This window comes from Melopsittacus undulatus, chromosome 6 (assembly GCF_012275295.1).
Source record: "Melopsittacus undulatus isolate bMelUnd1 chromosome 6, bMelUnd1.mat.Z, whole genome shotgun sequence".
Taxonomy (NCBI): Eukaryota; Metazoa; Chordata; class Aves; order Psittaciformes; family Psittaculidae; genus Melopsittacus; species Melopsittacus undulatus.
This window is the reverse complement of record NC_047532.1, coordinates 10,485,788-10,501,768: the sequence shown is the minus strand read 5'-3', so window position 1 is coordinate 10,501,768 and position 15,981 is coordinate 10,485,788. Positions and strand designations below refer to the sequence as shown.

General features: G+C 45.4%; 1 protein-coding gene across 1 annotated transcript in view; it reads left to right on the top strand.

The window, feature by feature from the left end:
• DNAJC6 (DnaJ heat shock protein family (Hsp40) member C6) overlaps positions 1-15,981 on the top strand; it is a 39,019-nt gene that overhangs the window by 4,608 nt on the left and 18,430 nt on the right. Inside the window, exons 2-5 of the mRNA XM_031050900.2 lie at positions 9,193-9,343; positions 10,231-10,280; positions 10,387-10,535; positions 14,985-15,107. Of these exons, the coding sequence (XP_030906760.2) occupies positions 9,193-9,343; positions 10,231-10,280; positions 10,387-10,535; positions 14,985-15,107 (473 nt within the window). The remainder of the gene's footprint in view (positions 1-9,192; positions 9,344-10,230; positions 10,281-10,386; positions 10,536-14,984; positions 15,108-15,981) is intronic.

Genomic DNA, 15,981 nt, shown 5'->3' with positions numbered 1-15,981 from the left:
AGGAGCAGGCAGTGAAGCAGCAATTTATTTAGGTTTTTGCTGCGGCTTTCGATAATGTTTTCTTAGCAGCTGGCTGAGCATTAAAAGAAGAGGTTCTAGGAAATAACATATAAGAGTAACAGCAAGGATACGTGTTAGAAAAGGGAAAAAGCCTTCTTTCTGTGCTCTTGTGTGGTGTTTATAAGCGAGCCAATCTACAGAATCACTTTTAAGCACTCGGGAACAGGCTTGCCTGTGCTACGTGCTTCCTTGGGCAGAGCAACCACAGAAGAAAAGGGCTTTAAATAAATAGCAAGTGTTGAAGCTGGGATTTCTTGAACTGTTGTACACTTGCAAACACAATCTCTTGTACTCTGGTGATTCCTTTTCACTGAGTCAGAAGAGAGACGTCTCCATGTCACTGGCACGGGGACAAAGCCAGCCGCTGACAATGTTGTCTTGTATTCTCTTCTAGCTGCGTTTTCCAATGGGGAGGTTGGGTTTAATAACTCTTTTGTTTGGTTGGGTGTTTTGGACACTTGAATGATTCGGGGCTGGCAGTAGTGCTTTTCTTTCCTTGTTGTTTTGACAGGGAGGAGAAGCAGAGAGAATGGCAATCAACTTCAAAGAGCAATTGCATGGCTTGTGCTGGGAGCTCAGTATTCCAGCCTCACACGCGTTCTGTTCGCTGCAGGATGAGCTTCATATGGGAGAATATAGAACAAATGAAACAAATTTAGCACAGTGCTGGGGGGTGATTCCCCCCCAGCATCACTATTCTAAGCAAGGAAACAAACCCCTTCTTCATGGAAATCCTCCATATTGCTTCGTTGCTGGTGCGAGCAGCATTCTCTAGTTGCTGTTTCTCAAGAAAAGGCAGAAATAGCTTCATTCTTCACAGGTCCATGAAGTTTACATTTAGGCAGACTTAAATGAACCTTCAAATAGAAAGCCTTGGGCTCATACTGTATTCATTCTAGCATTTTATCATAGGAGAACACAAAAAGTCCTCAGGCTTCTCTGTCCTCCAGGGTGCTATGTGGTGCCAGTGGCTCCAGTGCTTCTCACGGGAGGGGAGGGATCCTGTCCCAGCCTGGACAGAGAAAGGAACGTTTGGATGTGCATTGCCAACAGAAACACACAATAATCTGCCTGTGCCAGCAGTTCCTTAATGTGTGAACCAAAATCTGTTCCTTTTCAAAGCATCTTCATTAGGAGCTTCTCGGTTCATCCTTTTGCCTCTCCTTCTTTTAGTGTCTGTACTATCCAAGCACCTTGTCAGCTTATAATGGCTTTATTTTCCCAGCCTGACTTCATCTGAGAAGGATGCTCGTAGGTTTTGGCAGTGAGAAGGGCACTTCACCTGTTAGAGGTAAAGCTGCCAGGAAGCTCTTGGGCAGGTGGTAATGCTTCTTGAAGTCTTGAGGCAGTTTCTGTCTGTTCTGGGCAAAAGGACTGGATGGGTGCAGTGCCAGGCTGGAAAGCTGCAGGTAAACCCAAGCACCAACAAAAAAGCCTCAACTACTTGCTCACTTGAATGAATAATTGAAGAGCTCTTAATGCTCGGGTTGTCTGCACCACAAGATGGTCTGTGCTGAGCACTGAAAGACTCTGGCTCTGCCCCTCTGTTGAAGCTGGCTGTGTTCTGAGGGAGAGTCATGATCTGATGGGCCCTTATCTTGCATTAGGCTCCTTGGCTCGTAGTGCATCTCCTGCCTCCCTGTGCCCTTAGAGAGCCCAAACACCTTCATAGCCTGCTCCAAAATATCCCTTTGGTCATTCCCAGAGGCTTTTTGACCTCTTTTCTTGGGCATTACACTTGCTAAAGCAGATTTCTGCTTGCCTGCCTTCATTACGTGTTTTAAAGGATCAGTGAAACCTGGGGTTGGGGGCCTCACTGATGGTGTTACCAAGTGTGGAGCCTGTTCTGCTGTCCTTGTCCTGCAGCTCTTCTCTGCATGTGTTTTGCTGTTTATTTTTACAGAGTAACACTTGAAGATACCTGTGCTCAGCCTTGTAAGGAATTTACCAGGAATCTGGGACAGTGATGGAAGAGGGAACAGATGAGGCTGGCAGCAAAAAAGATTAGGAAAATAATCAGTTTTCAGGGTCTGTGTGAGTCTGAGCAACTCCCCAAGTAATTTCTGCAGGTAGAAGCTCTCTCCTTTCCTGTGAATGCCCCTTTATCACTGTTTTAGCTGCTTCTGTTGCTGTTCTTTGTAGCCAGCCCCATTGCAAACCACTGCTCAGTGCCTATTGGAAAGTTGATGTAATTGTGACATGTGGGCTACATCTGATATAAGAGAGGATGCAAGTGCATATAATAGCATAGATGTTTTAAAGAGTTGCTTAAATGTGATAAAGCTCAGCTGTCCAGGAGAGAGATACATGCTGGAAGGAATGGTTAGGGAGGACTGGGCTTTAGGGCACTGAGATTGTGCTCTTAAAGTGTAGCTGACAAAGCACTTGGATATAAAGGCTATTGATTATCACTGGATGTAAAGGAGCAACCTGCCCAGAGATATTCATTTCGAATTACCAGCCACCCTCCCCCTTGAAAAGGGAGCTTAAACCCTTCCAGTAATGTCTGCAAATTGCTTTGTGATCCCCTGAAAGGTGAAGTGCTGAGCATGGAAGATAGACTCAATGTGGGGAACAGTAGGATCCGGGGATGCTGAGGGTACCTGCTGATGCTGAGGATACCCAGGGGTGCAAGAACTCTGCTCTGCCTGGGTCTGTTCAGTTGTCTGTCCATTTTTTACACACATACACCCTCCATATGTGATGTACCTATATGAGGATGCTCTAATCATGTTGTGGCAGGAATGCCTGCACCAGGGCTGCTCCTCCTCCCATTCACATGCAGCATGGGCTCTGCAATGCTGAGGTAAACCCCTTAAATACAATGAGCAAGCTGCTCCAGTGGAAGGTGTCCCTGCCTGTGGCAGGGGTTGGAACTGGATGAGCTTTAAGGTCCCTTCCAATCCATTCTATGATGGCTCTATGGTGACGGGACCGCAGCAGCCTGGCTGTGTATCCCTTAATGCTGGTGTGGAATCACGTCCTGTGTTACAGAGGCTTTGCTGGGATCCCTGCCTGCAGGAGGAACGTGAGCTGTGGCTGCTCCTGCGCCGGCTGCAGGGTGCTGGGGGAGGCAGCAGCACAAATAGTATCAGTTTTTGCTGAGTGTTCCTTAAAAACAATGCAGGCTTTGTTGCTGGAGCCACAACAACAATGGCTCAACTTCTTTCAGATCAGGGACCTTTAAAAGGCCATTTCTACAAAGGCTCCCTTGCTCCCTTTTCATGACGTGTCCGGCTAATAGTCTAGGGGGGAAAAGGCAAGCAAACAACCCTTCCCCCCTCATAATACTTTGTGGGGAGGGAGGAAGCAGCAGAAAGTAGCAAAAACCTTCCAGAAATGTGGAATTTGGGACACGTACGCAGCAGCGAACAAGTTTTTTCTCATCGTCGTGTCAGGCTCTCGTGGTACCATAGAAAGAGAATACAGAGGAGCATTTAATACTCCCAAAGTAACCTCTTTTGGGGGAGGGTGGAACACGAAGGCTTTAATGCTATTCTAGAGAAGAGCCATGGTGAGGAGCAGGGAAGGTTTAGCTCTTTCCTCTTTCCATCTCTACAGAAAATGCAGGCAGTAGCTCTAAGGAAAGTAAAATACAAGCTGACATTGAAGGTCCTGTTACATATAGTCTGGGCAGACTGAGGTAAACCTGCTTCCTTTCCTATGGTTTTGTGTCTGCTTTTTGTCTGCCCTTTACAGGCAAAAAAGGGTCTCTTTGCTCTTGATAAGTAACTCTGAAATGCAGCACTTCAGCTTCCAGGCGTCTTGCTTTCACCTCCCTGCTCTCAAGCTGAGTATTGCTTCATCAGCACAAAGCTGCAGACTGACATGGTCTGAAAGGCCTTTCAAATGAGGGCTCATTTCCCCTTCAACTCCCTGGGGAGCTGGGATTCATGGCCTGTGGTTTGGAGGGTCTGTGGGTTGCCTGAGGGAGGCTGGTGCTCAGGGAGCTCCCTGGGAGATGAGGACCACAATGTGCAGGTCTGGTATGGAAAGCTTCCAAAGCGGGTATTTCCTGCTTGTTCTGACCAGTGAGCATCTTCCTCAGCTGGTGGTAGCATGGGACACTCTGTTGCTGGTCCTTCTATGTCTGCTGTGAAAGCTCTGGCTGCAGGAGATGGTGGCTGGTGCTGAAACATCCCCCATTGTTTGGGATCACACCAGTTTTATTTACCCCCTTCTGGCCCCAGAAGTCAATCTTTAAACGTGTTCAGTGTCTTTGCTTTTGAGACTGAGCACAATCACTGCTGGTGGGACTGCAGCAAGGGTACAGGATGAGGGAAATATTTCCCTTTAGGATACAGAGCAGTCTCTTCCCATGTCCATGTGCAGAAGATAAGTCTCCTACTTCAGCTACTGTATATGCTTTGATGGTTTTCCTCCACTAAGTGCAGGCAGAGGCCAGCAGGTCTCTTGCTGTATCAATGAGTGTCAGCCTCTCTGCAGCCTCCTGACACCCCAGAGTTGTCCTGCTAAAGCCCTTCACGTCACTTTGGAGTGATGCCTGTGCCTTTGGTGAGCAGGTCACGGCAGGACATCAGGCCCTTCATGTACAGGGCTGATGGTAAGAAAGGAGTGTCATAGGAATGCTACTGTATGACCTGTTATAGTGTTTGCAAGGAGATGTAGCAGGTTGCTGCTACACCTGGTGACTGCTGGAGGTTTATTCTGAACACACTCTTCTTGGAGCAGGCATTAGCTCAGAGCGGGTACCTTTATCCAGAACAAGCACAAACTTCACTTTGTCAGCTGAATGAAGTTGTTTCTTTTCCACGTTGCCCCATTGACTTGAAGTGCTTCAGTGGTATTGTCATTGCCATCACTTACAGAGCCATTGAGGAAGAGCTGTACCATGCATCTCAGGCAGCAGTAAAACCACGACATTAGAAGCTCCTTTATTAGGAAATGAAAAGGCTGCTGTTAGCAAGCGATCCCTCTGAAACCTGTGCTACAAATACAGGTCAGAAGCTTGTCTCTGAAGTGTACTGAGCCTTCTGGGGAATATCCAGTAACTGGGTTGACAAAGAGTACTTGCCCTGTAAGGAGCAAGATGCATCTCATACACATAGTGGCTAATTCTCTGTAACAAGACTTCAAGACGGCAATTCTAGCCCATGTCAGCTGTGTGTCAACATGCCAAGAACTGGGACCCAAGCCATATGGCAGGCTCCTACATTGCTAACTTGCAGCAATCTATTTCTGCGCAGGCAAGCTTGTGAGCCCATTTTTGCTGTACCAGAAGATGCTTCTGGGGCTCATGCTGGGTGTTGTGAGGGTTAGTTTTGCCTCTGGCTGCAGAATAAGTGAATGGGTGCAGAGGATGCAGCTCCTGGTGGGATAGAGGGAAGGGAGGGGGTTTCTTGGGCCTTTTGCCTTTGTGCTAAGGGGAAGGACTGTTTCCCTCCTCTGGGTTTACCACCCACCTCCGTCAGGAAGATCTTTCCAAGCAAGGAAGTGCTATTCCACCACTAACTCAATGTCCTGACCAAGGTAGTGATGATCACCTTATCTGCATGGTGAAACCTGAGCCTCCTTCCTGCTGGGCTCTGACAGGGAACAGCCACTGGCTCATCCCTTTGGACTCAGTGTGTCCTTGGTCCTTCTTCTACAACAGAATAGGTCATAGTCATCCTTTAGAAAGGTCTCCAGGAGCTCTGAAAGTCTCCATTTACAAGAGGGACTTAGCACAGAAATGTTTTATTCATCAAAAAATGCAGGCTACCCTTTCCTTTTAGTCAAACCTTTCCTGGTTGTTCTTGTGGGTTTTGGTACATATTGTCAGGTTCATGTGTTAATGCATTAACCCTTTCTCCCCTTTATACACCTTTATGCTTTGCAGGAGACGCTGCCTAGCAAAGAAGCTTTAGAATGTATTTATTCTGCTATGAAAAGTTTGTGAAGACTGTATCATTCCTAGTAACTGAGAAAGACTTTGGCAGCACTGAGGATGCTGCTTTCATCCTTTAACTAAAAGATAACTGAGCAAATCACTGCACCTGGTATAGTACCAAGTGCTGCTGCATTGTAAGCTTCCACAATAGCTAACTAATACCTGTGTCATGTTAAATCCTAAATACGATGTTTGTGCTCCTAGTTAAGTAGCACCAGCTTGCGTTTCTCCATTAGCCATCCTTTCTGCTTTAGTGTACATAGTAAATTTGGAATTAATTGCTGCTGCTTTTAGACATAGAGTGAAATTCTCATTCTCTCTTTCTCCTTCCTTCTATTCCCCATCCCCCTTAGGGTTGATTTCTGAAGATTCCAGGTTTTCCATGCTCTTGAAGCCTTTCTGATGCTCTCCTATAGCATTTCAAGCTGTAAAAATCTGCCCAGTGCCATTGGTTCCCTAATCCCTTTGTCCCCCCCTTTCCCTCTTCCAAGTTACCCCCTTTCTGCCTTCTTTCTTTGAGAAGCTGACCTGCAGAACTGAAAGTGTCTTCTGAACAAAACCTCCTCATTCCACCCCTGGCTTTTCTAGCACAGAGTAATATGAAAACAGAGTTAGTGAAGAGAGGTCAAGCACTGATTCCATTCTTGGAAGCCAATGAGAAACTTTGATTTTCTTTCTTTCTCCTTGTCCTTAATCATACTTGAAGCAGATACTTACAAGTGGTTTGGCAAAAGAAATATTCCTGTGCCTTGAGAAGGCATCATTTGTTCTGAGGCTGGCAGAAAGCAGAGAAGAGAGAGCCTGTAATTTTACTGCTCTAAAGCATGGATCACGTGCATGACCACATCAGAGTGCATTAAGCACCTTCTGTGCATAGGGGAATAAATAGCATCACTTTACTAACAGTCTCCAGTTTAAAGATGTATATTACATTTATTGATAGCTCATATTGGGTTTGAAAGAGTGAATGTCATTTGAATGGGTTTGGTAATCTACAGAGTAAATGAGTGAGAACTTCTTTAGCTGTAGCTTTTTTCAGAGCATCATGGAATCCCAGCCTGGCTTGTGTTGGAAGGGACCTGGAAGCTCATCCAGTTCCAATGCCAGGGACACCTTCCACTAGAGTAGGTTGCTCCAAGCCCTGTCCAACCTGCTTCTTAATAGTCTGAATGCCTCTAGAATATTTCTTCTGACAGTGATGATTATGTGAGACCTCACCTGGAGCACTGTGTGCAGTTCTGGTGTCCTCAACATAGAAAGGACATGGTACTGTTAGAGCAAGTCCAGAGGAGGCCATGAGGCTGATCAGGGGCTGGAGCAGCTCCCATATGAAAACAGGCTGAGAAAGTTGGGGCTGTTCAGCCTGGAGAAGAGAAGGCTGCGTGGAGACCTCATAACAGCCTCTGGTATCTGAAGGGGGCCTACAAGGATGCTGGGGAGGGAGTATTCATTAGGGACTGTAGTGATAGGAGAAGGGGTAATGGGTTGAAACCGAAACAGGGGAGGTTTAGATTGGATATAAGGAAGAAATTCTTTCCTGTGAGGGTGGTGAGGCACTGGAATGGGTTGCCCAGGGAGGTTGTGAATGCTTCATTCCTGGCAGTGTTCAAGGCCAGGTTGGACAGAGCCTTGGGTGATATGGTTTAGTTTGAGGTGTCCCTGCCCATGGCAGGGGGTTGGAACTGAATGATCTCAAGGTCCTTTCCAACCCTAACTATTCTATGATTCTATGTTTCTATGATATTTCAATAGTGTGTATCTAACACCACTTAGGGACATGCTGTAGACCAGAGAAGTGATAGCTGTAAGGTCTCTTTATATAACAAGCACTAGCAATGCCCCAGCCTACATTAACCATGCTAAATCTTCCCTATTTCTGGGCACCAGAGTGAGTAATAATGGCCAACATGTTCCTTTTCCAAAGCAGCTGTCCCATGGCTCTACAGCCCAACAAATGTTCTTGGAATTGCTGGGTGCTCTGGGAAAGGCAACTCTCAGTAGATGCCACCTCAGTTATGGAGCTACCTGGGAGTGTTACATGCATTTACATAGGTTGTTTGTTGCTTCATTTGCTGTGCTATAGGATGTGGATCTGCTGACTGATCTCACATAATGAGATAACAAATGTATAATTAACTACTAAATGGTAATTACTTTAAAGCTTGCTAACATCAAAACAGTTGAGGCCTAGTGAACAGAAAACCATTTTTAAGTAGTCAGGAGCTTAGTTTGTAGCTAATCAGCAATTAAAATAGAGTTTTACTAGATAAAATGGCTCTCTGCTTTAAAAAAATCACATTTACTGAAGTCTACATCCAATTTATTGTACTTGTACTGTTCTAAGAATGATGCTATTAACACAGCACTGCTGTAACATGGAAGGCTGCAAAAATCAGTTCTTGCTGAAGACAGTGGAATAGTTACTGTAATTGCAAAATGCAAACACCTGAGGTGTATCACATATCACAGCCCACCAAAAGAACACTTGAAATGGCTCTTGGTCTGTGGTAGTGTCCTGTTGACTTTGCAGCTTTGTGTCACTTCAAGCTGTGAAAAGAAAAGCTTACCAAGGAGGTCAGCCCTGCTCTGCTTTAGCCTTAGCAATTCCCTAAGTCCTGTACTAAGGCTGCAGACAAAGGAGTATCAAAAAAGGTTCTGGTTCTCTGCTGGAATGTTTAATTCCTGAACTTCCTTTTCATGCCAGACCCCAAACTTTTGTCTTCTTTCACTCAAGAAAATCTGAGCTCTCAAGTGACCTGAAATCCCTCCGATTACTTCTCTTACAGCCATAGAAATGGATATTCATAAGACAATCTTCAGTTATCTAGCTGCAGTCAAGTGGCAGCTGTGATGATGACATTCAAGAGCTGTCATATAGTCTAGTGCCTCTTTTTTACCCCTGTGGGGGTGGTTGTTGGTTTGGTCTTCGTTGTGATTAGCAAATCATCTGTGTGTCAAAGAGCTGGTCTTGCTTCTGGTTGGGATGAGGGGTGAGGGAGATGTATGGTGGTTGTCCATATTACACTGTTACTAAGTAGTCAACATATGTGCAATGCTGTGAGTTGATGGTGATTTCTGAGCCCATCTGGCAAGGATGGGCCTTCTCTCATCTCTGGAAAATGATGACTTTAAGTAAAACTTATTTGCCCTATGTGAATATGTTTGGTCTGGACAGAGCAGTGTTGGCTCTGTGGGTTTCTTGCAAATAAGTGATGTTGGCTTTGGTTTTGTTGTCCTTGAAGGTGCCTCATCACCAGACATGGAGTCCAGCTATGGGGGAGGCTTGCTAGATATGGTCAAAGGAGGAGCAGGGAGACTCTTCAGCAACTTGAAGGATAACCTGAAGGATACCCTGAAAGATACATCTTCAAAGGTCATGCAGTCTGTTGCCAGGTACAGTACAGCTTGAGCTGCCTAATGCAGGTAAAACCTCTAGCTGCACAGTGCCAGTCTGAGCTGGCACAACACAGCTTCGCTACCATTATGAAGGAAGGAGGTGAAAATCACAAGTGACTTCTTTGATTCCGTCTCATTGTTTGAATTTGGCCTCAAGGAAGCAGAGAAACCAAAGTATCTAAGTTTCATAGTAAATGAGCATCAACATCTTGAAATCTGGAAAAGCCCCCCCCCCCCCCCCAGGTGAATGTGGAGCACTTGGTCTCCTATTCCTTCAGTGACCCTCTATGGGGTGTATCTATTCACAACTACCACTTGAATCTTTTGTCACTGGGAATTGGCTCACGTTCTGTGCCCTCCCTTTGCTGTGCAAGGGGGCTCTGCTTGCTGATGCAGCCATTGCTTTCACTAAAGCCACCTTCTGAATTGCAGTAAGAGCTGAGGTGCTTTGATTTACCTCTGCTGGCATCATTCCCTGTTCTTGGCACCCTACTTGCCCCTGAGGGGTAGGGGCTACAATAAATTAAAGGAACTTAATGCATACAAGACCCATGTGGCTTTGAGGCATCTGCAAAGTGGCAAACTCCTAGAGATTTCTCCTGAAAACTGACACTGGAACTTAATGACAAAGGGGAAAAGGGACCTTTTGTGCAGCTTCTGCAGCCAGTTAATTGTGTGTGTTGCAGGGAAGGCTGGGTCACTGTCTGCATGAAGCTATTTGCTGCTTAAGGAATAATGACAAAGAAGAAAGAATCAGGTTTAAGATCATTCTTTCCTTGTGTCATAAGTAGATCTTTGTGGGAAAACACTCTTGTGGTTCCTGTAATGTGCTGTCTTGTGTAAATATGAGCATAACATCTTTCTCCTACTTTGTCTTGTTTCAGTTACACCAAGGGGGAGCTAGATATTTCATACATTACCTCGAGAATCATAGGTAAGTACTGCTTAGTGGATAAATACAACTTGTAGTATTCCAGGGTTCAGAAGTCCATAAGCACCTTCTGGTGCATGCTCAGCCTGGCTTCTCCCTACCTTTCCAGTGATGTCTTTTCCGGCTGAAGGCGTTGAGCTGGGATTCAGGAACCACATTGAAGATGTCCGGACGTTTCTGGATTCCAGACATCCTGACCATTACACCGTCTTCAACTTGTCACCCAAGTATTATCGCAGTGCCAAGTTCCACAACCGGGTGAGTGTCTTCTGAGGGGTTAACATGAGCAGGGGTGACAGCACTTAGGAAAAGGGGCACCAGGTCTGTCCTAACATGGCAAAATGAAAAGGGAATTGTATGATGTGGTGCTTGCTGTGGTTTTGCTGATATCTGGGATCTCAGGGATTAAAGAGCCTGAAAATTCAGGGCATGTTGCTTGTGTTAGGAGCCTGTGAGAGTAAGTGGCATTGCACTAGGTGGAAGCTGTGCTGCCTCTTGGCTCCTACATAAATGTTAGAACCTGCTGCAGAGGAATCAGGAGTCAAATGAAAGAGCTTTGAAGGAAAGTACCAATAAAAGAAAGTAGATTATTTTCATGTTGAGCAATCCTTCAGCTGTGCTTTAATCAAGAAGGAGCCCTGAGCAGGCAAAGCACAGGGCTGGAAACTGGATCTAAGGCATTTTGGCTCTTCCACTAATGTATGATTTCAGAACCCACCTCCATACTCTGCCCTAGTTTCTTTCTCTAAAACCAGAAGAGCATATGGGAGCACTGCAAGGCTCTGGTTCATTAATGGCTTTTAGAGGAGATCCCTATGAAATACTGCTGGTGAAAGGCAAGATTAGATCTAATCTTTCAGACAACTTCCTGTTCTTTCCCTCTCCCACAAGGGAATGATGGTTCCTCCCTTTGATTTCTTATTGCCTTCAACAGAAAAAGGCAACTGCAGTTTCCAGGCTTAACCCTCAGTCAGGGTAAGCGACTCTCATGCAGCACAAGCCTAATGTAACTGTAATTTGAGGTATATCTGTATCTATCTTCAGCAACTGCTCTGATCACCAGAAATCACTTACTCACACTTGAAGCTAATTTCTCAGTGGCAGTCAGTAACCAGCCATGACTTCAAATATGAAGAAATGAACAGGAAAGGGTGATTAAGAGGTATCAAGGGCTTTGAATCTTGAGTCTCACTTAGGTCTGGTGTGTTGCTGTTGTTGGGAGGAGGAAGACAGATCTAGTTTTGAAAGCCCAGCATTAAACATCTGTTGGTGTATTGCTTGACGTGGCCATAAGTCTTCCATCCCCTGTGCTTTATCTCCTGCCCTACCCAACAGCTTAACAGATGACTTTGTGTGTTGCTCTCAAAGCATGATGAGGTGCTCTGTAAGTTATTGCCTTGACACACACAGAAGGCAAATGATGCATCTCTTAATAAAGTATTGTACTTTCAGGTTATAGGCTAGGAAGTACTGGCTCCAAGTATTTCTCAGGAAAATGAAATGTGCCCAATGCAGTACATGAGATGAAGCATGAAACAATTATAAATATGAGTTTGAACTTCATCTATATTGGAAAAAATACTAATGGGCTGTGAAGGAGGTGAGATCCTGTGCAGAGGGTTTTCTGCTATGGATGAGGATGCCAGCTGAGCTGAAGTTTTAAGATACACACTTGTTCTTTGAAGTGAAAGGCTTTTTAATTTGATGGGGCATTGAGCAAGCTGCTCTAGTGGAAGGTGTCCCTGCCCATGGCAGGGGCTTGGAACTGGATGAACGTTAAGGTCCCTTCCAACCCAAACTTTTCTGTGATGCAGGTAGGTCACTTTGCTGCATAGTGGCACAGGAGGGAGATGAATTAATGTTCTGATGGGCTGTTTTCCTGCCCAGATGTGGCTGAGCAGGTCGTAAAGCCCCAGTTGCCCAGCTTATTGAGGAGAAGAGTGGACTATGAACACTAAACCTGCTACTGCAATCTGGTTGTTCTCTGTTCTCCTCCCTGCCTTGCCTCCCAGCAGGAGAGGAGAGGTCTTGTCTGCTTGATGAAGTGTGAGCAGTTTGAAACCACAGAACTCAAATATAATGTTAAACAAAACCAAACTTCAAATTCCCTCATGGGTCACATTCTTGGCTGTTGCTGCCCTACTGCTAAAGTAATAAAACAGGCATTGGTTGCTTATTTCCAAAGCTCTAGGAGAATTCCTGTTACTTTCCTGTAAGGTTTCTTTCAACTTGTTGCAGTGAGTCCAGAGGAGGCCATGGAGCTGCTGCGAGGGCTGGAGCAGCTCTGCTCTGGAGCCAGGCTGAGAGAGCTGGGCTGGGGCAGCCTGGACAAGAGAAGGCTCCTGAAGGGGAGAGCTGAGAGCAGCTCCAGTGCCTAAAGGGGCTGCAGGAAAGAAACCTGGAGAGGGGCTTGGGACAGGGCCTGTAGGGACAGGCCAAGGGGAATGGCTTGAACCTGCCAGAACAGGGGAGACTGAGCTGAGCTCTTAGGCAGAAGCTCTTCCCTGTGAGGGTGCTGAGGCGCTGGCACAGGGTGCCCAGAGAAGCTGTGGCTGCCCCATCCCTGGCAGTGCTCAAGGCCAGGTTGGACACAGGGGCTTGGAGCAACCTGCTCCAGTGGAAGGGGTCCCTGCCCATGGCAGAGGTTGGAGCTGGGGGAGCTTTAAGGTCCCTTCCAGGACAAATGAGTCTGGGATTCTGTGATTCATGAGTGGTGGTGAGGTTTTGTTTGAAATATATGCTGTGCTACATAGTGTGTATTTAATTTCCTAATTGTGAACCAGCAATCAGATGGGTAATTATAGGCAAAGAAAATATGTAATTATGGGCTGTTGGTAAATATATATTATTTACTTGGTAAGAGATAATGGCTCTTCCAGATGCTTTATAGTGTACTGTCATATCTGTTCAGAAGATCATCAGTGAAAGGGTCACTGGTCATATTAATTCTAGGAGCCACTTGGAATCTAAGTTGTGGTTTAGTGATCTAATTGCAAGTGAATCTTGTGCCTGATGTAAAATAACTGGTGTGATAATGTAATTTATTCTGGTTCTGTTGAAGAATTGAATAACTGTTTATGGTCAGTCTGTAACTCAGATCTGCAGCAGTGCATGCCCTGTCAGATCTGTGGAACAGACAGCTAACTCTGGCTGTTCCTGTGCTGGGGGTTACCCCTTAGTGAACCTTAGGGTGATTTGTGCCTCTTCAGCCTGAAAATGCACAGACAAGGTGAAAGCAAGGGGAAATCAAGTGTGTTCAACAGAAAGAATGATATAAAACACAGCTCTTTGGACAGGAGAAGATGAGGGATGAGTACAGTAATATAGAGAGGGTAAATAGGGAATGCCTTCCAGAGCTTGGGTATGGTTTGACTTGTGTGCTTGTTGAGTGTTTTAGAAGCTACCGAGCAGCTACATTTCAGTGTATTGTGGAGACCAGAAACTTTCCTGAGTCTAAAAAAGCAAGTAGGCAAATAACTATTTAGACATTAGGCTAGACAAGAGTCTCCCAAATACTAAGCAGAGCTTCTCCAGCTAAAATGGGCTGACGGGGGGGGGGGGGGGGGGGGGGGGATGGATGTGCTGGGTTAGGCAGTGCTGTCTGCTTGCTTTGTTCCTGTATTCTCTGGTTGTCATTGGAGCTGTTGTTTGAGACAACACAGCTTGGTTGATCTCTGGTTTGAGTCGGGATTCCTGTTTCTGCTGTGAGATGCTGTGCAGGTGTATGTGCAAGAGAACCTTGAGTAGAAGTTTTAGGAAACCTGGAGCACTTCCTTCCTCTGAGAGATGAAACAGTCAGGTACGGAAATCCATATAGCTATTTAGGGACATCTGGGCAAATCACCTTCTTCCTGCCCCCAGGTCTTATTAAACACGACCCAAACATCGGCTGAGAGAGATCCAATTCCTTGCCTGAGAACAAGTTCCGTGATGTTTCTCCTTTGAATGTCTTCTAGCCAGAAATGCCTTTAAGAAAAAAAAGATATTTCAATTAAAATCGGATGAAACAGATGTCAGTGGAAGGCCATTTGATGTTGATGTGCTGTTTGAGGCTGCAAGGGCTGTTCTTGAGATAAGTGCTATGAGTCAAAACCAGCACACTGATGAATAGTAACTAGACTGTTAGGGTTTTATTAGTAACGAGACACTTTATTAGTGACCAGGCACTTTAGGATTTGTGGGTTTCAGCTCAAAGTAATCAGTTTTTTTTCATATATTAACTCTACTTACTCAGATATGGTATTTTATGGGACAGAAGCTTCCCTTTCATCAGTCTAATATCTGTCAAATAGGGCTTGAAAATCCTCTGACACCAAATGACTGGCAACAACAGATGCTCAGTATCCTTTGAAAAACAGCCATAGTTCTTAGGTACAAGCTGTACAAAGGCTTCGGAGCAGAAATCGATGCGCTGCTGCAAGGCTGGAGTGTTATGAAAGCCCCTCAAGACAATCTGACTTGGAATGTAGATTTTACAAGTGTGTTCTCAGTGACAATACATCAATATCATGTTATTAAGTGAGGCTTCTTTGTTTGCCGTGGAAGTCACGGAGCAGAATTATGCATGGGAAAAAATGAAGTAGTTTTCCAGCACATAGACTGTAAAAGAGAAGTATGTTTCTTGGCAGAAAGCACTGTAAAAGCAAAGCATGCCTTGCTTCATGCTCTTAGGGAGAGCATCTTTTGTTCATGCTGTGATTCCTGTAGGTATCTGAATGTAGCTGGCCAGTGCGGCAAGCGCCCAGTCTGCACAACCTCTATGCTGTCTGTAAGAACATGCACAACTGGCTACAGCAGAACCCCAAAAACGTGTGTGTCATCCACTGCATGGTAAGTACACCTGAAAATAACCACATTTTTAGACCTATAAGTCATATTGCATGTTGCAGGTCTGGAGTCTGTGTGACTCTGATGGTGACTTTCTAAAAGAAAAAGAAATGCAGTAAAAGGTACTACTACATTAAGGGACATAATCTTCCATGTGCAGCTACATAGCTAAGCTGGAAGACCCAACACTAAAGAGAAGCAGGAATGCAAAGCAAGAGAGGTCACAGTCATTCCAGGAGCGAGCTACTAGAAGTGATGAGTAGTAAAAAGGTTCGAGCTTCATGGAAGAGCCGACCATAAGAGCTGTCAGCCTGCTGTGGCTTTACACTTTATTGTGAGCAGTCACAAAATGCAGCCTCTGGACTGAAGGTTACTGATGGAATTTAGGAAGAAAAAGCGTAGCTGGGAATTCTGTCAAACTGGGAAGCTGAGATTGCTGAAGTCTCTTGTGATCTCTATTTGTCAGGCCTGGCTGAAGAAGTCCAGTAGCCTTCTGCTCCTCCTTCTGCACCACAGCTGACATGGTTTCTATATCCCCCCCATAAAGATCACTCAGTACTGGGCAATGTGTAGATGGGATGCATGAGTGGTGCAATTCTGTGTGACTAACATGTAATGTACTCTATGCTACCTTGAAGATTGACAGTAATGCCCAAAAGGGAAGTTCTGCTTTGTTCCTGGAGCCTAAATTAAATCCAGGAGGCTGTCATTGCTGATCAATGTAAATTGGAAGGAACAGAGGGAATGACTGATCCCAAACTAGAGTCTGGCATTTCTGCCTTGCATAGCACAGCCAGTGGCTATGGGATGTGAATTCCATTCCAAAAGAGATGAAGATGCATTTGATGCCTCATTCCTGGAAATGCAGCTCAAGAAT